The 19,940-nt window shown below is 35.9% G+C and overlaps 1 protein-coding gene across 3 annotated transcripts in view; it reads right to left on the bottom strand.

Moving 5' to 3' along the window:
* Positions 1-560: 560 nt before the first annotated feature.
* TMX3 (thioredoxin related transmembrane protein 3) overlaps positions 561-19,940 on the bottom strand; it is a 43,163-nt gene continuing 23,783 nt past the window's right edge. For 2 of the 3 annotated variants that reach the window (XM_047766981.1, XM_047766982.1), the window contains 7 exons: positions 17,101-17,199; positions 13,854-13,911; positions 13,608-13,661; positions 11,595-11,651; positions 6,998-7,127; positions 5,574-5,642; positions 561-4,024 (listed from right to left, as the gene is read on the bottom strand). In XM_047766981.1, the coding sequence (XP_047622937.1) occupies positions 3,764-4,024; positions 5,574-5,642; positions 6,998-7,127; positions 11,595-11,651; positions 13,608-13,661; positions 13,854-13,911; positions 17,101-17,199 (728 nt within the window). In that variant the 3' untranslated portion in view covers positions 561-3,763. Of the gene's footprint in view, positions 4,025-5,573; positions 5,643-6,997; positions 7,128-9,186; positions 9,255-11,594; positions 11,652-13,607; positions 13,662-13,853; positions 13,912-17,100; positions 17,200-19,940 lie in introns of those variants that run through there. The other variant, XM_047766983.1, reaches the window with a different exon arrangement.

Here is a 19,940-nt window from a genome sequence, read left to right as displayed (position 1 = left end):
AGTATGTTCATGGTATAAAATATGGAAAATTATCAAAAGTTAATTTTATATAGTTTTTTTAGTACTATTTTGAAAAAAGACAAAAGGATTGAGGATTGAGTCCCATTTTACAGACAGTGAAAATGAGGGGTGTTTGTGTTGTGTCCAAGATCACAGTTTAGCAGTTGACCCAAGACTCATATCCAATTATCCTAACTTTAAACTTAAGATGACCAGGTTTTACAAATACAAAATATATCAAACCTATGAATCTCAGGTTCTTCATCTTAAAGAAAGAATTATAATCTGATCTCTCTCAAGTCTGTTTAAATTTTAAGACCATGTTTCTACAGTAACAAATAACAATTAACTGTAGCACAGCAGGTTAAGAATCCAGTGTTGTCACTGCAGCAGCTTAGGTCACCCATGGCGCAGGAATTTCCATGTCACAGGGGGGCAACTTTAAAAAATGAGGAAAAACATTTTGTGGAAGATCAGTCTTAGGTGTCCTCTTTGCTTGCACAGAGAAATATTTATGTCCCAGACAACCAAAAGATAAACAGTAAAAATAAACAATTACATGTTTTCAATTAATTTATTTTAGAAAAATGAAGGTTTACAATTGGTGCCTTAAGGCAGGGTATCATGACATCAACAAGTTAGTAATACAGACTTTCAAAAACCTTTATAGATTAGTCCAAAGTAGAAAATATTTTTTGCCCACTCTTGGACTCAGACACATTCAGAAAAAATATATATTTATAAAAATAAAATGGTAAACCTAATTCCACCATTTAATTGATAGTCTAACATCCTATAGTTGTTTATTTGAACAATTTCTGCATATTAAGAATAGCTGAGTAATTTTTCCCTGTCCTACCTCCATATTATATGAAGCAATGATGAAAATATTTAAATCACATCTTGAAAAATCAATCCCCAAAAAGCCCCTGAAACAAAAATACAAGAAACATCACAAGAACAGAAATCCGCTAAATAAAATCAATATAGTTAACTGTTTTGCTATTCATATAGACCCGTCCTTCAGCCTCTAGGTATTTGGCTCGTAATGTTATTTCTAATTCAGATACCAGGGAGCAGCATATGTGAAGAATAAAATGAAAATGCCAGGTCTAATACACCTCAGATAAGTTTCAGATAGCAGTTTCAAATAGCTAGAGAAATATCAATGGATATGATGAAACAAAAAAGACCGCAAGCTGTAACAGGGTGCATAGCTCAATAAAAACATGTGCACTTTCTCTCTTTGAAATAGCTTTAAAAACTGTCTGAGCACCAGAGTCAGCAACAGTAAGCATCTAAAATTTTGAACTTCAGAAGTTAGAAGCAGAACTTTATTGCAACTGAAAGAGAAGGCAAAACTCCAATTTACTGAAGGACTTTCCACCTATGGACATGTAATCAAAGCAGGATGCACCACTCAACTGGGTTGTCAATGTTCTTTTAACAGACTCATGGAGAAACCTACCTTTATTTTGAAATAATTTTTCCTGAAATAAAAATAGCATTCCTAGTAAATTCTGATATCACATTGAGGAGAAAACCTCACTAGTGAGCAAACATTTTAAATCTCTTTTGTAAGGCTACTGAGACAGTATCCTAGAGACAAATAAAAGGCAAAATTTTAATACAAAATAATTATTCACTTAAACTATGTACACATTTAAAACACAAACAGAATATGAGGCAACAGTATAGACTTGTGAAAAGATAACAGAAAACTAAGGCATTAATTTATAAACAAGAAAATCTCAGAATACAAAGATCACTGGATTTTGTTGATACATATTAAGCTTTGCTTTTTTTTTTCCTTTTCCCTGTTTTGCTTTTTAATTTATAGGTGTGCTTGACAAAAGACAAAACTGTGCAGATGACAGATATGATAGTGATAAGCATGAAGAAAAAAAGCAATGACATTTTTACAACACCTTCCCCTGTCAGTGGTGGTGGCTAAGCTTTTTACTTTCCTACTAGGCTGAGACTCAAATGAGGCACCTGTGCTTACCTGAGCTTCTCACTGCCGCAAACAAGCTTGGCCATTGCGGACATTAATACTTATCCTTCAAAAGAATCGCTATTACTCTTTAGACAGGAATGTCCTTGTTAAATTAACAGCATTTATCTCCAATTTCCACTTAAGAATAACATTTCATTTCAGTATTTCCTGAAATTTCCTGTGACTGAGTATGTTCCTCATTTATAAAAACTGTAATAACGGGGTGCCAAAATCAAAGGGGTACTTAAGAATAAGTAATTATTATATACTAATAAGTGTAAGAAAGCAATTACTAGTCACTCCTTAACACTTAGGATAAGGAGAGCTTCAGGTTAGTATTGATCAGCATGACATCAGAGACAACCACAGGCTGCCCTGGGGACCATAGCCCTAAACAGCTTCAGCATCATGACCATGAATTACATATTTTTAAAATGATAACACATTTTTAAATGTTTACTAACTCAATGAATAATTACCCAATAGTCACCTACTAAAAATCCTAAACTTAGCTAAAATGAAAGCCTCAAAAATAAACTAATCTACAATGAACATTCCATACCATTATAAAAGAAAATATCAATTTTTGTACATTACTTGGTAGAGAATTCCTATGTTATCCCATTATGAAGAGATGAGAGGATAAACTGGATAACAGAACTGGGAGGATGGAGAAGGTAACTGACAGATCTTTTTAATCTTGGACCTGAATTTTCTTAAAAGGCTGATTATGTCACTCATGACTCATTATGAACATAGACATGCCCATAATATTACATAACAGATGTCAATAAATTTTACATGTGTATGTATGTGTGATGTGTATACAGATATATACACATCACACATACATTAGATCATGTTATCATTAACATCAACATAAAAATAGGATATATATTACTTTTTAAAAAGCAGCAGGAGCTTTTTATCAAAGAAATCTTTCAGAACTCCCAAAATATAAACAGAAATAAAAGCAGGCTGTTCTGGCTAAACCAGCACAGCAGTAACAGAGACACACCCCGCCCCCTTCTTGCACCAAGACACCTTCTGAGTGTCCAGGGCATCATTTGAAATCACGGATCCAAGTAAATCCTGTTTATGCTGCAAAGATTAAACTGAAGTCTATTTTTTTTTCCCCACTATGTTGGCCCATATGAAAATTTTATAATGCAACTGAGTGTAAAGATAAAAAGCAACACTTCCTCTCCTTTAAAAGTAATAACAAAATAAAATCACTATTCTATATAAAACCAAATTATTTTTCATCTCATAACCTTAATCTGATACTTGGAAAAAGTTATTAGTTCTCCTTAAAGTGTCTAAATTTTAAAGACTTGATTTTGTCCATAGAAATCTTTCCCAAAACATGAGGAGAATGGATGATAGGGGTGAAGGTTTTATTTCTCTATCACACGTGGATCTTCCACCTGACCAGCCAATTTAAATATTCTGCCCAAGAATATTAACTTTGTCACAGACTCTTCAGATAGAGAAACATGCGAATAGAACTGATCTGGTATAACAACATCTGTAAGGTAAACTTTGATGGAGTGTTTTGATTTTGTTTGTTTTAGACAAACATTTCATCTCTTCACTCCAAAGATCTCCCCATTTACAGAAGGACAGTTTTATAACCCATGCAGTTGATAATAGCAAAATACAAATGCCATGTTCTCTTCTTTAGAGGTCATGATTAAATGTCTAAATTCAATAAATAGACTCCTTAATAATTTGAAATGCTATCAAATATTTTATCCTAGTAAAGTCTCAATCTTTCTTCTTCTCTAATACATCTTTGGGTTCTTGCACCGCAGGCACCAGAGGGTCTCCGCTCCTGGGCTCCTGCTGTTCTTTGCTCTCTTCTACCGGTTCTGGGCTTTCTGTCTCACTTTTGGACACTTCATATCGTTCTTCTATGTAACCTCCATCTGTGTCGGCTGTGTAGATGCCGTAGCACATGATGCTGATGACACCCAGTGGCAGGCCAAAGAGAAAGCAGCCCATGAGTGGAGAGCTCTTGAATATAGACTGTGGAAAGAGAAGTGCAGCTCAGTTCCCACAGATGGATCCCGACATAAAATGCATAAATGAACTTAAAACTCCACAAATTTCTTCCTCTTGCTGCCATCCAACCTGCTTTTACTTCCAATGAATCAATGACAACATTTCTTTCTTTTTTTAATATAATGATTTTTATTTTTCATTATAGCTGCTTTACAGTGTTCTGTCAATTTTCTACTGTACAGCATGGTGACCCAGTTACACCTAAGTGTATAGATTCTTTTTTCTCCAATGTCATTTTTTCTGTAGCAACTACCATGTTAAAGACACTGTAAGAGATAGAAATTGCATACTCGTGTGTGTGTGTGTGTTTGTGTAACCAGCTACTGGCAGCAGAAAAAGGTACCAAATTCTCCATTACCTTTTGAGACATTTATTTTTCTTACATAAATCACAAAGGTCTCTTTGAGATGGCTTTATGTGCCCAACAGTTGAATCTTGGCTACAGGAATCTATCTGCTACTGAGAAGGCTGGTTAAAGAAGGCAGTATCTCTTTACCCAACATTTTTAACATTTTTACTTTTCTGGTTAGCACTAAAGCAGCAATAATTTCCCTCAGTCTATATACTGTTTCCTCAGCTCCCAGAAAAGTAAAAGCAATTTAACTGATCAGAGTTTTCAACCATAATATATTCTATGGGTTGTGACTCTTGAGAACTAAATAGACAATTCAGAGGAGAGCAAGGTCACTTCGGCTTGAGATAATGTAATAAGGCTTCACATAATAAAAATGTGTTGAGGCAGAAATTTAAGTGTGAGTAAGAAAAATGCAGACCAAGGTACAGCATGAGCTCAAAGACTAAGGACAGGGAATTCTGATGTGCATCACTGGAGATGGGAAAGAAAGTGATCAAAACCAATTACTTTGGTATTATTAATTATGTAGAGATGTACAGAATGGACTGGAGACAGGGCCTGGGTAAGTGAGGAAACCAAGTGGTGGCTGGAGCAGCAACCAGACATAATGTGGTATGAGCCCAATCCATGGAAAGAAGGTCACTGAGAAACCAAAGGATACATGAAGTAAGAGGTTATCAGAATTTACTTTTCACCAATAGTAGGAGATTATTAGCTCCACTTTGCTTTTGGCCATAGTGATTGAAAATTCCCATGGAGTAGCTCAAGACAGCAACAACCAGACCTAAATTTAAGGCTCCAACAAATTTAGGGTTGCCCTGCACTAAGCTGCCTGAAAGTTGAGACTGGGATAGTAAGAGATCTCAGTAAGAAGGGTTCAGATCCAAGGGCTGAAAAGAGCAGGGAGAAGAATGAAACTCTCAAAGTTGTGCTATCAAGATGAGTGATTCTGAATTCTAGTTAACTTATAATCAAACAGAAATGAATAAACTGAAACTTAATTTCCACCTGATGAGTAACTTTTCTTAACATAAACATGGACTAGTTCTTAATGTGCAAGTTAAGAAGATACACTTTTACCAATTCCTTTGAAACTCCATATTTTACCTTAGATATAACCTAAGGTATTATCAGTGACACTGAACTGTCACAACTTACCACAATAGTAGATTTGGCATCAAATACTATTCTTTTCAATCTCTGGACAATGCTATCACCTCCTTGGGCCTTAAATTTAATTAGAAAAAATAATTGTTACTTAAGTACTATGACCTCATTTTTCTGAGTATTTTACAACTGCAGGTTAAGGGCTGACTACAAAAGATTATATAAAGCACCTGAAAGAGCCATGTAGGAAACATTTACTGGTTTTTCTGTCCCACCTTCCTTCTGCTTTCCTGTGTGAACACAGTCTGATTCGCCTCTGAAAATGTACTCTCCCTGTTCACAATCCAAGCTGCTCAGCTGAGGCTGACCCACCTGGAGTGAGGCCTGCCTATTCTGTGCGTGTGGCTGAGAGAGGGTTACGTTTATTTTTGCTATCTTCTAGGGAGAGTTTCCCTTAGAGTGGAAGCCAAAATGAAAAAAGTAATGCAAGGTAGAGGGAGAAAAATTCCTGATAAAAATCAATCAAATTCATGCACCAGCCATCTGTGAAGTCTGTCTGGCACATTCCTTGAATTTCACTTACTTACAAACAGAAGGGTTCTCACTTACACAGGGGAACTTCATTTCAGTAAGTGTTATCTTCACAAATATAACATTTCTACTATGTGATTAAGAGTGCTTTCAGAGAAGAAATACTTGTTAATCTGTTAGCCAACTTTCAAGTATAGTTTGTAAAGCTGAAACAAGTCTCACGAAATAATAAAGTTCAGGAAAGCACTGATATCTCATGTTTTGGGTTTTTTTTTTTTTTCTGTTTTATTCTAATATACTGATTAAGATGCATTGTTGGTCACAGCCTGCTGAAGTGATTTCATAACCCTCTAATACGGGTTACGACCCAGTTTGAAAAATACTGCAGAATGCCTTCTGGAAAAAAAAAAAGTTAAGATTATCTCTATTATTTCTAAGAAATATTTTACATGATTACATTTGAAACTGGGGCTGATTCTCAATACATTTCCTTATCTTTTAAGAAACAGGTATAATTCGCTTTTTTTTTTTTTTTAAAGAAAGCCAGTCTAAATAACTGAATCCAATTATACTCTTGAATCCGGAGAGATAATGAGAGCCAGGAAAGTTCACTATCAGACAACTCTGTGCCCTGCAGCCCTCAGAGCATCCTTAGCCATCTGACTCTAAACGCCATCCTTGGGCATCTGATTCTAAAGGCCAACATGTCTCCCAATCACTATGACAACCTAAATTCCAAATAACCCTTAAAGGAACATTCCCACCCACTAGCAGCCTCTGCCACTCAGGTCCTGGGAATATGACTCTACCTATAATGTGAGAGAAGCAAGGATGGAGGCTGGCCCCTCACCCCAGGTGATGGCTGACTCTTCCTTTCAGAATCAGAACTCTTTTCTCCTCCACCTCCTCCCATCACCCCTTTGAAATTAAAGTAAACAGCTTACATTTACTGTGCCATCCAAAATGTTATTAATGAAGTGGACCATGTCTTCTGCATTCTTAATCTGCCTATCTAGTAAAAAGTATTGTTGGTTTGAAGTATTCAGTACGACCACAGTTGGGACTTTCAACTCACTAAAAATAGAAAAAGAAATCAAAGTAAACATTAAACACAGAGGCAACAAATATTCTGATATTTATTTGTATCATATCTAAATAAAGTATAAAAGGAGATATTGTGCATCAATTTGAAAAATAGCTAAGTAACATTTATGAAAAACATTCTACCACACAAGAACAGAAAGCCGAGTATTCACAATTAAACCTAAGGATAAAAATGATGACATATGAAATATCAGTTTCTGGGCAATATTATTCCTTGTGATAACTTTTATCTTAAATACCATCACTGTTAATCATAAAAAACCCAATTCAGTAAATGGTGTTCAGGCAACTAGAGTGAGAAGAGCTATTCTCCAGAGTCAATGCCTGTGTTCAAATCTAATGCTTTCCCATAACTTAGTTTAAGCCTGTTTTCCATTTATAAATATATAAAGGGGAGGGTACCTATCTTGTTATAGAAATTAAATGAGAAAATTCAAGCTGAATATCCAGCACATTCTTGTACATAATACAGGTTCAATAAATAATACTACAAATTCTTTGAACTCCCAACTACCCCACAATATAATCACCCCAACCTCATGGATGCTTCAGTGATACACTAAACATCAATTCAGCTTGCAGACAAAAACTGCAATATTACTAATGTGTCATTTACTTTAAATAATCTTTAATTTTTTCCTTCAAGGATAGGTCTTTACATCATCATAAAAGGAAGGTACTTAATTCTGTATGCCACCTACACATCAGTTTATGGTTATTCACATGTGTAGATGGATGTATGATGCAAAAGTACAACTCTAGAGCAGAAACAATTTGCACCACTGCATTATCAAGCACACAAGTAACTGAGTCCAGGAGATTGCTCTTTTGCTTATAACTCTCTATACCCCCCAAGCCACGTCCTTCTTCCAGTGAGACAAAACATGCTCATCTGACCCCTGATGTTGGGCTCAACTGTGTGATCCACAACAGGAAGGCACAGAAGTGACTGAATCAGAGGCTTGAAATGCACTTGCCTTCTTGTGTTTGTGTGATTACCAGAACCTCCCCAGGAAAATATCTCTGCAGGGTGAAGGATGTGGAAGACACGTGGGATAGACCTGAACCTAACTGGCAGCCTGGAGCCACATCTGGCTGCGTCTAGACAGTGTCAGCCAACCCCATACAAGAAAGAAACAATAAATGATTACTGCTTTATGCTACTGGGTATTAGGGTGCTTTATTATCCAGTATTAATATCAGGCAAGAGTTAACTGTGTAATTTAAAAAGAAAACAAAAAAACACAGGAGTTCCCGTCGTGGCTCAGTGGTTAACAAATCCGACTAAGAACCACGAGGTTGCAGGTTTGATCCCTGGCCTGCTCAGTGGGTTAAGGATCCGGCATTGCTGTGAGCTGTGGTGTAGGTCATAGATGCGGCTCGGATCCGGCGCTGCTATGGCTCTGGCATAGGCCAGCAGCTACAGCTCCAATTAGACCCCTAGCCTGGGAACCTCCATATGCCGGGGGAGCAGCCCTAGAAAAGGCAAGAAAGACAAAAACAAACAAAAAAAAACAGCTTCATTTTTGTTAGTATAAGAATATGAGAAAACTTTCTGACTTATAGCAGTTTAGTTACTGGTTATCATCATAATGCATCAGTATCAAAAAAAATTCTATTTTTATGGAAGGGATTAGAAACTGGCCTTCCTATAAAAATACGTCTTATGAAAAAGTTAAATATACAGCTGAACTAGAAACAATTTGTTCTGAAAAAATTGAATTTGAATAACTATAAAAAATAACTCATCCTATTCCCTCTTAATGATACTCACAAAAACCTAATACAAAATAATTTAATAGACAAAGGTCTGAGAGTACCCTATTTTCTTGAGAAAAAGTAAAAAACATACTGAATGCTACAGAATAACTACCTTATATGATATCATATTTGCCCTAACTTAAAAACTTTTAGGCATCAACAGTTAACTAGATTCTACTAATTTATCTGTCAATATTGATGTTATAGGAATTAAGAGCTTTGGGAGTAAGAGAGATCTGGATTTAAGGACTGGATCTCTTTGACTTACTTGTTGGGCATCCTTTGGCATATTATTTAACTTCCTTGAGTTTCTTCTAAGAAATTTCAATTTCCCATCTATATAAAATGGAAATAATAATAGTACTTACACCTTACTGAGTCACTGTAAAACTTAGAAAACATACATTGACCACTTAGTCCAGAGGTGGTGACACGGTAAAGTGCTCATTAAGGACTTTTGCTTATTATATAACAATCATTATATGCCTTCTCTCTTCTTTCAAAAAAAGCAAATAAATTAAAAAAAAATAAGGGGTTGGTGGCAGAGATTATTGTTCTTTGACCATAACTGTAGCAAAATTTCTACTATCTCACAACTCGAATTAGAAATACTTCTCATGAAGGAAGGAATGTCCATCCATCTCTAGAAATTCTGAATATTATTCTGATGAAGGAGTTATCAGATGCAAACTGCTTTGGCCCTTTGCCACTAATGTTACACTGCATCACTTTATTGGCTTACAAGGACATTAAAAAAGGGCTATATCAAAGTCCCTACTATATATACTGTAAAAATCCTATTAAAATATATTTCTACTACAGTAGAAATGAGATTACATAACATAGCAATTTCTCTTAGGTTTCCACCAGGTCAACCATACTCCTCTAGGTAAAAGTTATTTTATAGGTGATGGGAAATGTGTAAATGTTTTTCTACTCTGTCTAGAGTATTAAACTCAACTTAAGTACCTTTAAAAATTGTGTAACTATTTCATCTACCTTTGTCTTAATTTCTTCATTATACATTATATCTAGTACTTTATATCTTTGGTAAACCCGCCCTCTCAAACTCTTATTGGAATATGGATAATGAATTGACTATAAATGAGTAAAGAAAATGCTATGTTTTAACTTCATGCACTTATTTGAAAATTATGCATGTTACTGTGGGTTTTTACTTCCCCAATGTTCTTAGTTGGAAAATGGCAGATATTCATTTAACCTAATGCCTTGTAGCAATGAAGGAAGGTGTCTGCTACACCAAAGCTGCCAAGCAAAGCAAGAGAGGAACCAACAGGGTACCATCTGTTTTAACTGGGCCTCAATGCCACCAGACAAGTTCTTTAGAGCTTTCCCCATCTTCACATCCAGGCTATTTTAAGTCCCATTTTCCAAATGCTGTTGTGTCTGTTATTATGCTCTGCCTGAAATAACCTCTCTGCAGGCTTCAGCTAACTTCTCATTCTTTAGAACGTCTTTCTCTTGCTCTCTTTTTAAATTACGGTTGATTTACAGTGTCATGTTAATTTCTGCTCTACAGTATAGGGAGCCAGTCATACATATATATCATACATATATATACACACATTCTTTTTCTCATAATTACTGCCTCCTCTGGCAAATGTTTTCTAAACCCTTCTGCCTTACTGTGCATTGGGACTGGGGTAAGGGTGGGGTATTTCTGTTTTCAGAGTTCTGTACCACAGAGACCTTCTCATATAGTGCTATATTCATCACGCTGCCTTACCCAGCAGACTATAAGCATCTGAAGACAGGGATTCTAATTTACTCATTTTCTGAATCAACAAGACCAAACACAATATATAAGCAAATACCACTGAATGCCTACTGAATAGAGTAGGCTTTTATTTGAAATTTATTAATTCAATATAGGTATGGTATGTGTTTTCTAATATCAACTCCTTGAAGTAACAATCAGAGCTTTATAACATAAACATACTCAATAATATTACTTTAAAATTGCATATTTTCTATTGAGTTATTTTAAGTATGTTAAAATAAATTCTAGAATAGCAATTAATTCTTAAATGTTAAAAATTTTCTACTTAAGAAGGAGTTCCCATTGTGGCACAGCAGAAACGAATCTGACTAGTATCCATGAGGATGCAGGTTCAAGCCCTAGCCTTGCTCAGTGGGTTAAAGATCTGGTATTGCTGTGAGGTGCCGTGTAGGTCGCAGACACGGCTTGGATCCCACATTGCTGTGGCTGTGGTATAGGCCGGCAGCTGTAGCTCTGATTCGACCCCTAGCCTGGGAATCTCCATATGCTGCAGGTGGGGCCCTAAAAAAGGCAAAAAAAGTAAAAAAATAAAAAATAAGAAAAATTTTCTACTTTAGTTATTAAAAACTGAACTTAAGGTGTATATTAACAGAAACCACAAAATTTACAAGTTTGGTGTTTTCTTTCTCAAGTACTATAAGTTATCAACATTAAATTGGGAGTTTTTAGTATAGAACAATATTAAAGTTATATTAAGTTTAAAATATAGATTTAAAAACTGAAGTACAATATTTAATGGGAGAATATCTGCATCACCACATACCAAAGGTTTGTTTTTTCAGCTATTAGTCCTTCTGCCTGTCTCTGAGAAACAGAAATTTAAAAATTGATGGAACTGAACACAAAATCATTTCATCATTTAATATTTTACTTACTCCATCAGCAAGGTATTTATATATTCATTTCCATCCATATGGCCAAACTGAAAATCCCTAAACAACAAGAAGGAAAAAAAAAAGAGAAAGAGAGAAAGAGAACAATATTAAATGCAAAAAAAGGGACAAATACAAAGAACTAAACTTAGGGCTTGGTAAACATGTAAACGCTGTAAACATTTAACATATAAATCACATATAATAAATGCAAAAAAGAGTAAAGTATAATTTTTTCTGGCTCTTATGATACAAACACACTGAAGAATTGTGCAAACCTTTAAAATACTTCTATTTGGTTTTATAGTATGTAACAGCATAAATACATATCATTGATACATCATTAGAAGATTCAGAATAAAAGGGGGATAATAACTAAGTGTAACAAATGTATATTGACTCATGACAGTAACTAACTGATGCAGCAAACAGGAAAAAAAATCACCTATTTTTTAATGTTCTGTTATTCTTTGAGTTTCTGTTACAATCATCTGTCTTTATCTGATTGTGATTGCTTATTTAACTTTATCTCAAATGTAAGAGTAGAGAGGCAGCCTCATTTTAGTGTGTTTTGCTTAAGTTTCCAGATATCGTGTATTTTATAAATTTAAGGTTTGTGGCAACCCTGCACTAAACAAGGCTATCATTGCCATTTTTGATAATTCTTACAATATTTAAAATTTTTTATTATTATATCTGCTATAGTGATCTGTGAGCAGTGATCTTTGATATTACTATGTTGATATTTGGGGGTACCATGAACTGCGTGCATACAAGACCACTTAAGTAATAAACATTGTGTATGTTCTGGCCACTCCAGCTGTCTCCCCATCTCTCTCCCTCTCCTCAAGTCTCCCTATTCCCTGAGATACAACAATACTGATATCATACCAGTTAATAACCATACAATGGTCTCTGAATGTTCAAGCCAGAGTCCTATATTTCTCACCTTAAAAGTAACAAAAATTCAAGCTTAATGAGGAAAGTGAGTCAAAAGCAGAGACAGACTGAATGCTAGGCCTCTTGCACCAAAGAGTTAGCCATACTGTGATGCAAAAGAAAAGTTCTTGAAGGAAGTTAAAGGTGCTAATTCTACTCTGCCTGCACTGTAAACATGAACAAAACCTGGATGCAACACATCTACTTATAACATGGTTTACTGAATACTTTAAGACCCACTGTTGGGACCTAATGGTCAGAAAAAATGATTCCTTTCAAAGTATTATTGCTCACTGACAGTATACCTGGTCACCCAAGATCTCCAATGGAGATGGACAATGAGACTGATGTTGTTTTCATGCCTGCTAACAAAACATCCATTCCGCAGCCCATGGATCAAGGAGTCATTCTGACTTTCAAGTCTTATTATTGAAGACACACATTTCCTAAGGCCAGAGCTGCCATGGATAGTGATTTCTCTGATGGATTTGGGCAAAGTAAATTGAAAACCTCTGGAAAGGATTCACCATTTTAGATGCCATTAAGAACATTAATGATTCGGAGTTCTCTTGTGGTGCAGTGGCTTAGGTTGCCTCTAGTGCTGGCCCAGGAACTTCCACATGCCAGAGATAGAGCCAAAAACAAAAACAAACAAACAAAAAAATTGTGATTCATGGGAAGAGGTCGAAAAATCAACATTAACAAGAATTTGGAAGAAGCCAATTCCATTATCTCAAGCCAAAGTGACCTTGCTCTCTTCTGAATTTGTCTATTTAGTTCTCAAGAGTTACAGTCACAAACCATAGAATACATTAAGGTTGAAAAACCTCATCAGTTAAATTGCTTTTACTTTTCTGAGAGCTGCAGAAACAATGTATATAGACTGAGGGAAATTACTGCTGCAGATAGCAATAAACTTCAAGTCCAAACAATTTATACTGAAATGAAACATGCTGTAATTCACTTCAGTTCCTTGATTCATCTTTGAAAGTATGAAATATTCCTGTTTTTAATTTGCTGTATTACAAAACATAATTCAACAAAGAAAATGAAATCTTCCAGAATGCAAACATTTACCTGTGGAACTGGTCTCTATAATCTCTAGCAACTTCCTGAATAACTGACTTTAATCTGTGAAAGAACAAAACCACATGAATAGTCCATATCATTAACCTGAAAAATATATTCAATTATGATACTGGCTGCCTTATCTAATATCTAATACTACAGGAAAAGTAAGATACTACATCAAGTTTATCTGAGGCCATGTAAAGTCTGAATTGGATGATATGTGAAGCTTAAAACTATTTCAAAACACTATACCTGGTATGTTCAATTGATGTATTTTTCTCATCAACAACTGCAATAGCCACGAGCTTTCCTGAAATTAGGAATGACATCTAAATTCAATATAACCCTCATTATACAAACATCTCAATTATTACTGTAGCTATGAATAAGGAATTAGTATATAGTTTTCAGAATTCAATTATCTTACACATGTTATGCTTACGAGAGTGAAGCAGTGAATTACTGACTCAAAATGATAAATTCCCACCTACCTCCCATCCCCCAAATGTAAATAGTAAATATTTAACAATTTGTGTATTAAACTGTATGTTTTGAATACAATTCAGTTACCCACAAACTGACTAAAATAAGTATTTTATTGAGAACTAAAACTATAAGAAACAAGTTGATGAAAGAAATATACTAAGAATTACTACAGCTCTAAAAAAATGGTATAGAACAGAAAAAATTTTAACAATATTATTCCCTCTGGTACCATGTGCTACTACTTGCTAGTAATAATGAACAATATGAAATGGACTCGAATTTATTTAACCCTAAGTAGAACATAAATGATATTCATTTCTGATAGCCTCTAGGAAGGCAGCATGATGTAATAACCAGACCATTGGTGCTGGAGTCAGGAAACCAGGCCCTACAATCTAGCAGCATCTACTGTGTTCAGGCTGGGAGACCACGAGGCACATCATCTATTAGCTGTGTGACTTAGCCTTAGTAAACATCAAACTTATTTTAGAAACTAGTATCTATAGCAAAGTTATTTGGAGAGTGGAAGGAGATTACATGTACAAAAATACTGGGGTAGTTTCTGGCTCCAAATAGGTATATAAACATAGGATTAAATCAACAATCTTTCAGTATCAGCCCCATATGCTAATACTTCTTCTCTACTTTCATACTTAAATTCTACACAAGCATGCCTTTAAATCTTGACTCTTCTTTTAATCTTCAGCTAAAAACATAAGTTCACAATGCTTATTTCCTCTCTTGAAATATTCATTTCCTGTTCAGTGTTTGGTTCTGACTATATATCTTTAATTTTCAGGTGCTTCATGAGGTTTTTCTTGCCTACGATATGTCCAGCATCTTCCCAAGGCCAACACTGGTAGTTTCTCAAGTATTAATTTCACAATTACTGAGCACTGAGCAATGTACCCAGCACTGGGTTAGTTCCTGAGGCCACAGTGAAGAGCACAGACACAGCTCTGCTCTTGCAGAAGCAGTGTCTACGGGAAGGATAATCACACAGACGTATGATTAACAATTACAAACTGGGAGGATGGACACATGGGGTTTATAAAAGATTAAAGTACACTAAGGTACTCTGAGGGATCAGTGACAGATTGTCCTAAGGTCTGAGTTTGACAGATGAGTATAAATTCACTACACATTTCCAGGCAAAGAAAACAGAGTGTCTAATGGTGCTCTGGTTCAAGGTGTACAGAATTTTAAAGAAATTGAACAGTCAACGTTGGCTGGAAAAGAGAGAGGGTGAGACTAAAACTGAGCAAAGGCAGGAGTCAGAAGACACAGGGACCTGCAGTCTCCAGAACCCCTGGTAAAGACCCTAAGTGTTTTTAGATCTAAGGGTCTAAGTCAGACCCTAAGCCACCAAGGACAAGGAGTCTGTTACAGGGCTTATACAAGTGGCCAGATAAGAAAAGCAGGATCACAGCCAAAGCTGACACCTCATCAGGGCAATCACATTGGGCACACAAACGCTGCCATAGCCAACTCCTTTCCAAATTAACCTGGGAGAAGACACTGAAGAGGGCCAAAGCTGCCTATCTCAATTACCTTGAGGTCATCTGCCTCCTATGATCACTGTACTGAAAGCAGAACTACCATATTCTGACATTTCCCCCTCACCCCTTTCCTTTTCCATGGGGCTGCATGAATTAGCAAGTAAACCTAGTCTTTGACAGTATCCACATCAACTTCCAATACTGAACTCATGCACAGCTCTCTCTGCAAGGACAGCAAAGACAGAAGCATCACCAGACAGAAAAAGCAGGCTGAGGAAACAGAGCAAAGATCATCCCATGAAAGCTACCAAGTAACAGAAGGATGTGATAGAACACTTCTGTTTTGTATTCTTAATCAGATTCAAGAGGAGGAAATCATGAAAAGGAAATTCTATGCCTATACTTCTCATATTAAAAAACTGAGACTTGAGTAACATTTTCCCATTCTTTTAATCTAAGACTATACTTTCATCCTACTTATCATAACGTTGTGGATAGACACAAATGCGGTAACATTTACCATGACTTATTTCTTATTTTTAAATTTCTATAAAGTTACAAAACACTTCCTACTAAAACTTACATGGTTAGCTTCTTATAATTTTTGCAGTTTCTCTCCATTTGAGACCATTCTAGCTTCTTAGAGCTTTCTTTTCTGCATCTACATTTATATTTGCTTTGCTTATCATTTTCAATCATGTAGCTTCAAGAAATCATGCCAATTTTATGCTTCATAAGTAAAAGCAGGCTTTCAAAGGTTGTGATAAGTTGTATTCCAGCTCCTATTAAAAAGTCAGCCTTGGAGTCCCCGTCATGGTGCAGTGGTTAACAAATCTGACTAGGAACCATGAGGTTTCAGGTTCGATCCCTGGCCTTGTGGGTTAAGGATCCGGTGTTGCCTTGAGCTGTGGTGTAGGTTGCAGATGCGGCTCAGATCCTGAGTTGCTATGGCTCTGGCATAGGCCGGCGGCTACAGCTCTGATTCGACCCCTAGCCTGGGAACCTCCATATGCCTCAAGAGCGGCCCAAGAAATGGCAAAAAAACAAAAAAAAACAAACAAAAAAATTCAGCCTCCTGAGTATAGCCTCCTGGTTACTTTTCTCATTTTCTTATTATCCAAGCTCTGTTTTTCCTATCACTATCAGTTTTATTAATAAACCCTTTCTAGCTAATATTATTCCACATGCAAAGGTATGTTCTTTGGTAATATTACTTCATATTCTCTTAAAGTTGAACTGCAGGTCTGAAAGAAGGAATGCTACTATGAAACAGAATTTAAAAACTCATTCCTTATAGGAATTCCCTTGTGGTGCAACAGGTTAAGTATCCAGCATTGTCACTGAAGTGGCTTGGAGTCACTACTGTGGTGTGGGTTTGATCCCTGGCCCTGGAACTTTTACATGCTGCAGGAACGGCCAAAAACAAAACAAAACCCTAATTAGCTACAGATTTAAAGTAATCAGTTAAAGGACATTTTTTTAGAGTCATGGAGTGTTGTCTATATGCTTGTTACCAGTGTCTCCAAGTTCATACAAGAGGAAGCCATCCATTGTAAGATAATTCTGAAACCTCTCCCTGTTGATCCAAGATGATAGATCACCATCTTCATATTCTTAAAAACAAAACAAAGTTGATAAATTTTAGTGTAAAGATATTAAAATGTTTATAATATGTAATCTAGCAATATGTATAAAATGCCTGAAACAGGATCATAATCTTAAATGTGTAAATTTCACTTTTAGGAAGTTGTTCAAAGCACACAATCAACTGTAAAAAAAGAACTAATGAACAAAACAATTCAAACTATAGCACCTTTAAACATACATAAAAATAAAATAACTGAAGAGATAAATAAATAAAAATAGCAAAAATAACAAATATCCTAAACAGAAAATAAATCATTACAGTACATATTGTGGAAGATCATTTATAGATTAAAAAAATGTAATAAGTGGTAAAAAGGTAACAATGTCACAACATGACTAACTTTGTTAAAAAGTATGAAAAATACTGAATGATAAAACAAAGGCATATATATATATCCTAGTAAATAGTTTTCCTGACTTATTAGTTATTCCTGGATGATGGCATTAGAGGTAATTTTTAATTATAATTTCTCTGCTCCTCTCTATTATATGAAATTTTGATTTCAGTCTGCAACCCTTTTTCGCAAGTAAAACAAACACCAACACACATACAAAGCCATAGTATTTTAGCCCTTTTCTAACATCAAAGCTTCTGATGTGCAGACAGGAAACATTTATAATATCCAACAGAATTATGTCCTGATTACAAATTTAATTCTGAAGTAATTATGAAAAATCATTATAATAACTGCATAAAGAAGAATACTGATATAAAAGCCTACCAATAATGTCTGGTTCAAGGCTGGATTTAACTGATATTTAAAAAGGTGTGCTTTTCTGTTACTTCCATTGCTAAACAAAACATTTTTGAGTTATCAAACCCATAAAATAAGTAATATAATGCAAATCTGAAAGTATTTATGGATTTGGATTTACAAATTAGAAAAATAAACATAAAACTAGAGGTTAATTATTGGGCCACCATCTCCACTCCAGGGCAAAAGCAAATTTTCTAAAGATTATACACAAAAGTATAGAAAGTATACACCTGTTGTGGCTCAGTGGTTAACGAATCCAACTAGGAACTATGAGGTGGCGTGGTTAGATCCCTGGCCTTGCTCCGTGGGTTAAGGATCCGGCATTGCCATGAGCTGTGGTGTAGGCTGCAGATGCGGCTCAGATCCCGCGTTGCTGTGGCTCTGGCGTAGGGGGGCTGCTACAGCTCCGATTAGACCCCTGGCCTGGGAACCTCCATATGCCAGGGGAGTGGCCCAAGAAATGGCAAAAAGACAAAAAGACAAAAAAAGATTATACACAGAAGTGATAAATCTGAAACTCACTGGAAAATAAACTATTGTTCTGAGCCCCATCCCAATGCTTCTGAAATTAACAACAATGAAATCAATAGTAGGATAAACATTCAAAGTAAACCCTTTATCTATAGAGTTCCAGGGAGGTGCTAAACACTGCTGCATGTTAGAAAAGGTACTTTAACACACCTACTCCTGTCTTCCTTGGACATGGAGGCCACATCACAAATACAGATGAGGAAGGGCACTTTCTTAGTCATTATTCAAGAGTATATATGTCTAAACAGGTAGGATCAGCTTTTTCCATTTTGAGTTGTTAACAAATTCATGATGGAACCAGAACTGGAGATTTAAAGGCTGAAGCTTGATTACACTACTATTTTAACTTGGAAATCCTGTTATTTAATCCTGTTTATTTGTGAAACAGTAAGAAGACTGATCTCAAAAGACTATTGTAATGACCAACTGAGACAATATACACTAAGTGATAACCATACAAGAAATATAGTAATTAAAGAGTAAGTGGATGGAACTGGTGCAGATATGAATTATTTTAACATATTTTCACGTATAAAAGTTTCTCTTAACTTCTTTTAAGTCCAATGTCTCATGCAGCCATTCAACAAATATCCAATGAATGAAAGTGCAATTTAATTATACAGCTCTCTCTTTAGCTAACATTCTTAGTTACCTCCTTTATAATCCCAGAATATTAATCTATCTGCCTACTACCTAGCTCATAGATGAGGGTAAGGATAAAATGAAAATATCAAGTACAAAGATGGCTTTAGCTCCTCTCTGAAGTTCCCAGAAAACAGTATCTGATACATTTTTCCTGAGTTGTTCTGAAGAACAAGAACACTTAGACCCCAGGCCTTCTGGGGCCTAAGGATGATACTATTAACCCCTGTGACACCACCCTGTTGTCTCACCATCAACCAATCAGAGATCTGCACCTGAGCTGATCACATACCCTTGGGACTCCCCTCCCTCACCTGGCCTTTAAAAAGGTTTTGCTAAAACCCACTGATGAGTTCTGGTGTTTTGAGCATCAGCTACCCTGGACTCCTCGGCCGGTGCCCTGCAATAAATGCTACACTTTCCTTCACCACAACCTGGTGTCAGTAAATTGCCTTTCATGCTGATGGCAAGCATACTCAAATTGGGTTCAATAACGGTAACACTGTGGAATATTTCTGATATGAATAAAATATTTCCTATCTGTGCTCTCCAACCAAAAGCCACACATGGCCACTGAATATTTGAAATGTAGAGAAGAGAACCTGAGTTTTCTATTTCATCAATTGTAATTTAGAATGCTATCAAGATTGCATTAGGAGGTGAGACTTGACTTTATTTTTTTCTTTTTACAGCCATACCTGCAGCATATAGTTCTGGGGCCAAGGGTAGAATCGGAGCTACAGCTGCAGCCTACACCACAGCCACGGCAACACTGG

The sequence above is a fragment of the Phacochoerus africanus genome, chromosome 2, assembly GCF_016906955.1.
Source record: "Phacochoerus africanus isolate WHEZ1 chromosome 2, ROS_Pafr_v1, whole genome shotgun sequence".
NCBI lineage: Eukaryota > Metazoa > Chordata > Mammalia > Artiodactyla > Suidae > Phacochoerus > Phacochoerus africanus.
The sequence above is the reverse complement of the archived record's forward strand: the minus strand, read 5'-3'. Positions and strand labels throughout refer to the sequence as shown.